Below are 10,582 nucleotides of genomic sequence, written 5' to 3'. Positions count from 1 at the left end.
TGAGGCCAGCCTCAACAATTTAGTAAGACTGTCTCAAAATAAAAAGGGCTGGGATGTATTTTGGTGGGTACATCTCTAGTACCACAAAAAGAGAGACAGGGGGGGGGAGAGAAAGAAAACAAGCACATTGGAACCATTGACCTTTCCCACCTTTCCTTTGCCTTCCCCATGTTCATGGGGAAAGAAATTACAAGAACCAAGCACCTATACTCCAGCAAAATATGAGTGTTCTCCAAAGAAATCAGTTTCAAAGCAAAGTCCTCCACTTTCTGACTTATAGGTCCTCCAATAGATTGCTCAGGTGTCCACCAGTTACCACAAAGGGAAGAATAACAGTGGACTTGATAAAGCCCTGTTTTCTTATATAGGGTTCCAAATCAATCAACTTTTTATTGATCTCTTTAATCAATGAGTTGATAGGCTTGAATATTTGTGAAAAATATGAAAAATGTGAAAATATTTATGAACTGATGAAACAAATGGAATAATTGTGGCTGGGCATGGCATAAGTAAAAAAAAATATCAGGCAATTATTAAATTCAGGAAAACTAAAGAGAATTCAAAAAATAATCCAGGTAATAATAGCATATTCCTTAGCTTTGTAGTGAATACTAATTTATTAGGAATTGAGAGATAAACATGTTAGACAGAAGAAGACTGGGGATATAGCTTAGTGGTACAGCACTTGCCCAGCATGTGTGAGGTCTTGAGTTCCATCCTTAGCAACACACACACACACACACACACATACTAGAAAAAAAGAAGGGAAGGAAATAGTGGTGTATATGGAGGGGGATAAAAATCCTCATCCACCTTATGCGATATCAAGAGATAATATTTCAAATGGCTAAGTAAAAATAGTGTAAGCATATTATAAAAAATCACTGTGGTCCATCAGTTAAAAATCCTTTCAGATACAAGCAACAAAAATACCCAACTGACAATGGCTTAGACACATAAGGCTTTATTTATTCATTCATTCACTTTTTAAATTAACAGGAAGTGTTGCATGGGTTCAGCTGCCTGATGGGGAAGCAAATTCCTTCTAATTTTTTCTTCTTTAATGTATTGTCTTCATCCTCATGCTCATCTCCTCATGTTCACAAGATGGCTGTCATGGCTCCAGGCAGTACAACTATATTCCAGGCAGAAACAAGAAGGGAGGGGACAAGATCAGCTATGTGAGTCTCTTTGCTCAGGAAATCAAAGCTTTCCCAGAAGGCCTCAGCAAACATCTCATTGGCTATAGCTAGGTCGTATAACCATTCTTAGCTGCAAAGGAGGCTAAGAAAGCCTCTGAGCAAGGGAGAATTGGGTTTGGAATAATAAAAGCCAGAAGCAGCAGCAAGAAACAAACAAACAAAATAATAGTTAAAATAGTTGAATAGTTGATAGTCGTTGCCTCTAGGAAATAAGACTTGCAGTCAGAAGGAGTAAGGCAGGATATTGTTGGGTTTTAGTAGGTTTAGTAATAGTTTATTTTTTAAAAAAATATTTTTTAATTGTAGATGGACACAATACCTTTATTTTTATTTATTTATATTTATGTTGTGCTGAGGATCAAACCCAGTGCCTCACAAATGCTAGGCAAGCGCTCCACCACTGAGCTACAACCCTAGCCCCTAGTTTATTTTTTAAACTATATTTATTATTTTGGAAAAATATAAAAATGAAAAAATAAAGTTATGGTTTCTATGAAAAAAAAGTTTAGGGATTTAGCTCAGTGGTAAAGTGCTCTTGGGTTTAATCCCCAGTACCATAAAACAAACAAAAAAGTTTAGAAATTAAAAGTTGGTAGTAGTTTTCTGTCTCCAGAGCAATGGGCATCCGTTCACCATGGAAGCAAACCTACCTGAATAGGCTAATCACTTAATCTTAGGTATCTACCCATCAAACAGAGAAAATTGTGCTATCACCATTATTCTGAATTTGGCTGGTGGAAAACAGGGCAGCTCTGTGTAGCAGTTATGTGGATTGCCTGTGGTTAGAATGTTCTGGTGCAATTTCCTGTCTGCCATTTATTAGCTCTGTGACCTTGGGCGAATGACACCTGGGAGCTTCACTTTCCTTCTTTATAAAATGAAGGCAATTCAAGTGCTGGGTACAGAGTAAGCAAATATTATCCACCATGATTAAAATGTTAACTGTTCCATGTAGTGACATAATCTGAGTATAGGTTAGGAGTATTCTGCTTCCACTGAGTTAATTTTTTAAAATCTTAAACATGGGTTTGGACTGGACTGTCACTGAAAATTATTATTTGTTTTTGAGAAATGTACATTAGGAGACATGCACATTTGAGCAGCTGTTGACTGACTTCTGTTGGAGGGATCCCTGTAAAGAGGAATGAGATTTGGATTATTGGTTCCACTACAAATATTGTTAATATAATTAATAAACCATCCACTCTGTGAAATGTGCTGCTGACTACTGTGATCACCATGTGTGGGCCATGGGGACCAGGGTCACCATTGTAAGGTGGGTATGAAAATGTACCAGAAAGAACATAAACATATGGAGAGCTATGTTGGAGCAGGAAATGAGCTAGTCTGGGAGTAAGGAATGGGAAAATGACCTATTCTCTGATGCCAAGGTGAAAGCTGGGGCTCTGTAATGCAGGTGGGAAGCACGTGGCTAAAACTATATAGTTGGTGGAAGATAATCTGAGCCATACAGGCTATCAGGTTAGGGGTCTATGGAGACGGACAGCCAGGAAGCAGCCACCCCCCCCCCCCCGCCACCAGAGGGGCATGAGTGACATTCTCTTGGAGAGGTAATATCTGTTATCCATTTTAATTTTTCCTTTCTGGCCTGCTAATTATCTGCTGTTATCCCCAAGATTCCAGTAAAGTACTATTAAGCACACATACAAAGAAGATATTGCACCTATTAAAAAAATGAAAAAAGGATGATATGAAAAAGACCCCTCTGGGTTACTGGAGACTGGGAAGTGTGTGTGGGGGAGTATGTAGAGAGTATGATTAACAGGTAGAGAGGGGAGGTGAATAGGAGGAATAACTCCTCACATTTTATGGCACAGTAGGGTAACTATGGTTGACAACATTTAATTGTACGTTTCAAAATAGCTAGTAGAGAGGATTTTGAATGTTCCCAACACAAAGAAATGATAAATGTTTGAGGTGATGGATATGCCAATTACCCTGATCTGATTGTTACACATTGTATACATGTATTGAAATGTCACACCATATCCCATAAATGTATGCAATTACTATATGTCAGTTAAAATATTTTTAAAGGTACCTTTGGAGAATAAGAAAGAATGCTTAGAAGTTAAAAATGACTGCCAAAATTAAAAAGTCCAATAAAAGATAAAGTAAAAAAAAAAAGACCCAGCATACAGAATTTAAAAATGAAGGCATATTGGGCTGGGGCTGGGGCTCAGCAGTAGAGCGCTTACCTCACATGTGCGAGACCCTGGGTTTGATCCTCAGCATCACATTAAAAAAAAAATAAACAAGTGAAAAATGAAGGCCTAGAAATTGAGAGTAATGGACAGACAGAAACACACTTATGGGGGGATGATAAATTATGAGAGAAAATAAAGAGGCAAAGACAAGCCATCCAAGAAGATCAACATCCAACTAATAGGAGTCATAAAAAGAATAGACAAAATAAAGAAAATTAGCAAAGAAATAAAAGAGTAATTTGACAGAATAGAGGGATATAAGTCTAAAAGGACCCACTCTTTGGGTGCTTGGCAAAATAGATGGGGGAAAACACACATCTGGACATATTACTGTGGCATTTCAAAGCATCAACTAAGGAAAAAAAAAAAACATAAGCTCCCAGAAGTGGTGAAAACAGGTTGCCACCAAAGGAATGAAAATAATATTAACATCTGACTTCTAATCAGAAACACCATGTGTTAAAAGTAATACCCTCAAAATTCAGAGGAAAAATTATTTTAACATAAAATTCTAAAACCAAACTATCATTGAAGTATGATGGTAAAAATAACATGTTTCAGACATTTAAAGAGCCTGAAATTTACCTTTTTCAAGAAGTTATTTGAGTATTCTTCTCCAACAAAATGCATGATCTATCAGTCAGGATTCTTGGATGCAAACAACGGAAACGATGCTGGTAAACTTAAGCAGAAAAGGTATTTATTGCAAGGTTATCAGGTAACTCACAGGAGTCCAAAGAATCGGGCTAAGAAAGTGGGCAGAGGCTAGGCAGGAGAAACGAAAGCTAAGGTCCTACTGTAGGAAGGCAACCACTGACACCCCCACTGCTGCTCCCAGTGCACATGATGCTACCTACCATCATATGCCACTGCACGTGAACTCTACATCCTTGCATCTGTTACTTTGCCTTCTTTGTTGTGGACTTCAGGGTTCAGTTAATCATAATCATTGATTCATTGTGCATTATGTGGCTGTTCTTTTCCTTTATTATTTTGCCCTCTCAGTTCCCATGCTCACTTCCATTCTCCTGTCCATTGTGGTGAACCTCTCCAGTGTAATTAATGTGTTTATCCTTTGGATCCATCTTCCATATGTTTATTTAGATATATGCATACCCATGAAAATACACACTGTTGTTTTACATTTATATAAATATTATGCTATAAATCTTACTGTTTCTTGCTTTCTTCATTCAAAACTAGGTTTGGGGATCTACTCATGTGGCTATATGTAAATGTAGCTTACTACTTTTAATTGTTTTATACTTTTCCATCCTATGGATATACTTCAGTTTGCTTATCCAGTCCCATGGTGACACTTAGATTGCTTCCAATTTCCACTACCACAAACAATGCTGCAATAAACAACCTCAATTCTATTTCCTTAGGACCTGTGTGAGAATTTCTCTAGAATATATACTGGGGAATAGGATTTCTGGATTGCATGGTATATACATACTTAATGTTGTAAGAGACTGCCAAACTGCTCTGGAATAGCTGTACCAGTTTATGCTCCCATCGATAATTGTCCTTTTTCTCACATTTCCTCATCAGCAAATGATAATATTTAACTTTCTACATGTTACCACTTTTATAGTGATTTCTCACTGTTATTTTAATTCTCATTTCTCTAATTATTAGCAGAGTTGAAAATCTCTTAATATATTCAAGTTTCTACCTGTGTAAATTACTCTTCATATCCTATGATCACTTTCCTGATGGGTTTACTATCTCCTTTTTTTATTGATCAATCTTCTGTCAATTTAAAACATTACAAATATAGTCTCTTCATCTATTATCATTCTGTTAATTTGTGTATTTCTGGTTTTTGTGTGTTGCTGACTCCAGATTGAAAGCTGTGAACAGAGTATTCAGCCCTTATTACCTGCTGGACAGGGAGAGGAACTATTTGACCACCTTTAGTTCCCATAGTAGAAAATCCGGGGACCAAGACTCCCAAAATGGTAATGGGATTTAGATACTAAGCCAACATTAGAGTTCACTTGGTTGTCCTACACCCACATATATCCTTTCTCCCATATTTACACTTTGAAAAAATGCTTCCATGTGACAATATACCTCAAATCACCAAATCTGCACTCATCCTTTCCAAAGGGAGACACCAAAAACAAATTAAAATGCTTTCAGGTATAAACAATAGAAAACCCAACTCAAACTGGCTTAAAAAGTAAATGCAATTTATTGGCTCACTTAACTTAGGAGTCCATAGGTGGGGAGACTTCAGGTCTGGTACGATCTGGAATATGGTTCCATTTCTTTGTGATTCTCTTGGTTCTGCCTCCTCCACTTGTCAGTTCATCCTCAGGTAAGCCTTCTACATGTTCACAACATGGCAAACAGCAGCAACAAAGCCACATGCTTCTTTGTTCATATACAGGGAAGAGGGGCTATCTCTTCCCTCTAAAGCTGAACAAAATTCCTAAGCCTCAGTGTGACTGGATCATCCCTGAACCAATCATCACTTAGCTGGGGGATGAAATTACTCAGATCAATTTATACCAATGAAGGCCTATACCTAGAGCTGCTGGTGGGGTCAATCCCACTCAAATTGCACAGTTGTTATACAATGGGGGAGAAGTGGAATGGATGTTGGAAAATAACCACAATGTCCACTACAAGGGAATAATTAAGAAAGAGGAAGATATGGGGTCCAAGAAAGATTGGGTCCAACCCAGAAGAGTAATGAAGGGACGTCCCAGGATGACAGCTGTGCCGCAGGCCTACAGAGCAATCAGTCCAAATTGGAGCAGGAAGACGGAGGCTCCAGGAGGAAGGTATCTGGGGAAAAAGGGGATTCAAATGATTTTATACTTTCCTTGAGAATTTGAAATAAATTGAGAAGATGATAAAGTCAGGCAATGCAAGGGAAAAAAGAAAGGCATTTAGAAACTACAGGAAAAAATACTGTATACAGAAAGAATGTAATCCTATTGGATCTTTATGGAACAATATTTACATAATCATAAAAGCAGAAACACTTTATTGAATTTAAACTTTTAGAATGAACTATCAACAAAGTACAGATGACTTAATTATGGTTACAGACAGAATGTTAAAATATCATTAACCTTGTTAATATAAAAGTAAAGAAGACAGAATTAAGAAATAGAAATCTATTAGTTAAAGGTTAAAAGGTAAGGAATAGAGGATATATAACTGGCAACATCTCTATACTGAAGGCATAGGAGGAGAGTAGTTTGTTGGCATAAATAGCAGGTCATCAACAGACAATGACTAAAATTGATAGATAAGTTGATAAATAGAATATATGTATATTATTTAGCGATATGAGGATAATCACCAGAAAAACTAAAAACAGTTAAAGGTAGACTAGTAGATTTTCAGGTCAAGATGACAGACTTACCACGTATTTATCTCCACTCCCTCCTGAGATCCTGTTAAAATGACCATAAAGGAATTAAAAAAAAGTATAAAAACACAATGATGAAGAGAATGGGAGCAGGTCCATCCACAAAAGAGATTTCAACAAATTTCTGGAAGATAAGAAGTAAATGGAGAAATGGTGACTGATGAAGCATGGTGAAGGGAGCCATAGCCTGGAGTATGTATGGAGGAGATGTCTCTGAGGAAGGAGTTGGTCCTTCTCTGCAGAAGCCTGGAGAGTCTTGGGTCTTGACAATGCCAAGTATGATGAAGGGTTAGGAGTGGGATGTAGGGCTGAAAACAGGGAAGGTTGTATATCAAACCATCAACCCATTCCCCTGTGTACAATTCAAAGCAGCCAGGTGTCTACCCATTAGTCCAAAACCAGAGGGTTCTTCTCTAAGGAACTGAACGATTTCAGAGAAAAGACCTTAACATTCTGGCCATTCAGGGAGTCTGTAGCACAGCAGTCAGCTTTTCTTTAATTATCCTAAAGGAAAATCACCAGTTGCTTAGCACTGCCCCCATACACAGTTTTCAATCAGATTTTCATTGCTACGTTTAAAAATACCAGTAAACAACCATGGATCATCAGGATTTCTTTGAGAATAGACTGCAACATGTAATAAAGAGACCAAAATAAGCAATCAAGGGAAAAAACAATCCCAAATGAAATAGATATTTCAAAGAATAGAAGGAGATATAAAAATACTTGTATTATCTCAGAGAGATTCAAGATTATAATACATCCATAAAACAAGAACAGGATGCTATAAGAAAGGAAAAGATAGCTGGGCATGGTGGTGTACGCCTGTAATCCTAGCAGCTCGGGAGGCTGAAGCAGGAGGATCGTCAGTTCAAAGCCAACCTCAGCAACAGTGAGGCGCTAAGCAATTCAGTGAGACCCTGTCTCTAAATAAAATACAAAATAGGGCTGGGGATGTGGCTCAATGGTCGAGTGCTCCTGAGTTCAATCCCTAGTACCCCGCTACCAAAAGGAAAAGATAAATGAATGAATACTTGGAAATTTAAAATAAATGTATTGTCAAATAAAAAGAAATGCAACAGAAGGGTTGAGAGATAATGTTAATCTTCCCCCAGAAGGAAACAAAAAAAAAAAAAAAAAGGAAGAGAGAAAGCAAGGGAGGAAGGGGAGTGGGAAGGAGAAAGAAAAAAGGGAGAGAGATGGAAAATAGGAGATAATGGATAAAAAATTGTAAAAGACATACCTGTGAATTCCATCACCCAACTTTATTTCCAGGAGAGAAAAAAAAATAAAGAAGAAAAATATATCAAGGGAATAATATAAAAGAATTTTCCAGAGTTAAAGGGAAATAAAAGGATGTAAAATGTGATCAGGCCAATGAATGACACAAGATCCCAAACTGAAGCACATAATTATGAAACTTTAGAACACCAAAAATAAAATTGTTTAAAAATAACAGGAAAGGGGTAAATGAAGTAAAAGAAATACTTTTCCCATTCTTCCCACAAACTACAATTAAAATCTTTCAACATTATATGTAAACAAGAGACTCAGAAAAGTGGAAAGATGGTGGCAAATGTGGCAGGGAACCAGATAGTAGAGAAGTGACAGGGTGGTAAGTTATTTTAGTTTTCACCTCAGCTATCCCAGAATTATGGTCAGAAAAGCCATCAACTAGAAAATAACTGCTCTACTCCACTCAAGAACCATAGAACAAAGCTGTGGCCTCACACTCACTGCACTAGTATAAAGACCAATAAGGGAACCTAGACTTCCACCCCCACTGTTTGTAAATGGATTGTCCCTCTCTCTTCCCACTGAGGTATGGTCAAAGAAGGTTGCATAGGTAGCTGGAACTCCTATCCCCACATATCACTAAGGAGGAAACTCTCTCCCTACAGTTTCAACGGAGAGTGGGTACTTGGATTTGAACACCCACCTGACATTAATGAGGCAGTGTCCCCTCTTCCACTGCCAGAGTGGTATTGGAGGAGGGAAGCTAAAACAGAATATTTAAATAAGATCTAGCATCTTGGTTGTGGATGTAGCTCAATAGTAGAGTGCGTGCAGCATATGCAACATCCTGGGTTCCATCCCCACTACCTCAAAAAAATATATATATATATACATATATATATATATATATATATACATATATATATATACACATATATATACATATATATATACACACACACATATATATATATATATATATATTCAGTTTTTTTTTTAAAGAATTTTAATATTTATTTTTTAGTTTATCGGCAGACACAACATCTTTGTATGTGGTGCTGAGGATCGAACCCGGGCCGCACGCATGCCAGGCAAGCGCGCTACCGCTTGAGCCACATCCCAGCCCTATATTCAGTATCTTATAACACAATTGCCAAATGCCCAGGTTTCAACTGAAAATCACTCATCATACCAAGAACCAGGGAAATCTAACTTGAATGAGAAAAGACACTCAACAGATCCCAACACTGAGGTGACAGAGATGTTAAAATGATCTGACAAGCTACCATAAAAAATGCATCAACAAACTAAGCAACATGTTCAAAACAAATGAAAAAGTAGGAACTCTACAAAGAAGTGAAAGATATAAAGAAAACCCATATGGATAATTTAGGACTGAAAAGTAAAAACTTCAGTGGTTGGACTAACAGCAAAATGGAAAGGACACAGGAAAAAATCAGTTAACTTGAAGATAGAACAATAGAAATTACCCAATCTGGAAAACAGAAAAAATTAGACTGGGGAAAAATGAACACAACCTCAGGGACCTGTGAGACAATTAGAAAAGATCCAACATTTGTGTGCTTGGGGTCCTGAAAGGAGAGGAGAAAAAGTGATGGGGATAGATATATACAAAGCAGTAAATCTATGACTAATAATCAGATTTTTATTTGTTCTGTACTGAGGATGAAACCCAGGGGCAATTTACCAGAGCTACATCTGCAGTTCTTTTTATTTTTTCCTTTGAGATCGGGTCTTACTAATTTGCCAACACTGACCTTGAATTTGTGATTCTAAGGCGACTTATCATCAAAACTGGATGCTAGAAGAAAGTGGAGCAATGCCTTCAAAATTACATGGGAAAATGATACTGAATTTTATAATTAAGAGTGAGGATGGAATAAAGGTATTTCTACATATGCAAAAACTCAAGAATATGACTTTCTATACAGCTTTTCTGAGAAAGTTACTTAAGGATGTGCTTCATCAAATTGATGGGAAAAACAAACAAAACAAAAACCCTGGGAATTAGTAAATAGTGGATATAATCATGGAAAGCAGTGAAGGGAAATCCAAAAATGATAAGCTATGAATTAGGCCTTAGAAAATAACTTCCAGATTTGAAAAGGGAATGAAGGGCTCTAGGAAGAAGGTCTTCTAGGAGACATAAAGTAGAATTGGTGTAATTCAGAGTTAATAGGAATTTTGAAAGGAAAAAATGGAATATAAATCAAATAAAATAGTAAAATAAGAAAAGTTAGAAACTTCAGAAAAGAAAAATTGTTGTAAGAAAAAATCATAAAACTTCTTGGCCCTAAAAGGAAGAATATATAGCCAGGTATGGTGGTGTGCACCTGTAATCCCAGTGACTGGAAAGGCTGACGCAGGAGGATTGCAACTTCAAGTCTAGACTGGGCCACTGAGACCCTGTCTCAAGATTTTAAAACAAAGTAAAAATATTTATAGTCATATTGATATTAATAGCTATTTATTGCTTTTCAACTTTTAGAATCAAATAATAGTAA

At 37.0% G+C, this 10,582-nt stretch overlaps 1 protein-coding gene across 4 annotated transcripts in view; it reads right to left on the bottom strand.

The window, feature by feature from the left end:
- Window positions 1-948: 948 nt before the first annotated feature.
- Window positions 949-10,582, bottom strand: part of Smc1a (structural maintenance of chromosomes 1A) — a 56,590-nt gene continuing 46,956 nt past the window's right edge. For 2 of the 4 annotated variants that reach the window (XM_046452616.2, XM_058582044.1), the window contains 2 exons: window positions 6,816-6,846; window positions 6,098-6,229 (listed from right to left, as the gene is read on the bottom strand). In XM_046452616.2, coding sequence (XP_046308572.1) covers window positions 6,823-6,846 — 24 coding nt within the window. In that variant the 3' untranslated portion in view covers window positions 6,098-6,229; window positions 6,816-6,822. Of the gene's footprint in view, window positions 1,136-4,015; window positions 4,113-5,611; window positions 6,230-6,815; window positions 6,847-10,582 lie in introns of those variants that run through there. The other 2 variants (XR_006853434.2, XM_046452614.2) reach the window with 2 other exon arrangements.

The sequence above is a fragment of the Marmota monax genome, unplaced genomic scaffold (assembly GCF_021218885.2).
Source record: "Marmota monax isolate L192 unplaced genomic scaffold, Marmota_monax_Labrador192_F-V1.1 WCK01_AAM20220418_F8-fsc00223, whole genome shotgun sequence".
In the NCBI taxonomy this organism is placed as follows: Eukaryota; Metazoa; Chordata; class Mammalia; order Rodentia; family Sciuridae; genus Marmota; species Marmota monax.
The sequence above is the reverse complement of the archived record's forward strand: the minus strand, read 5'-3'. Positions and strand labels throughout refer to the sequence as shown.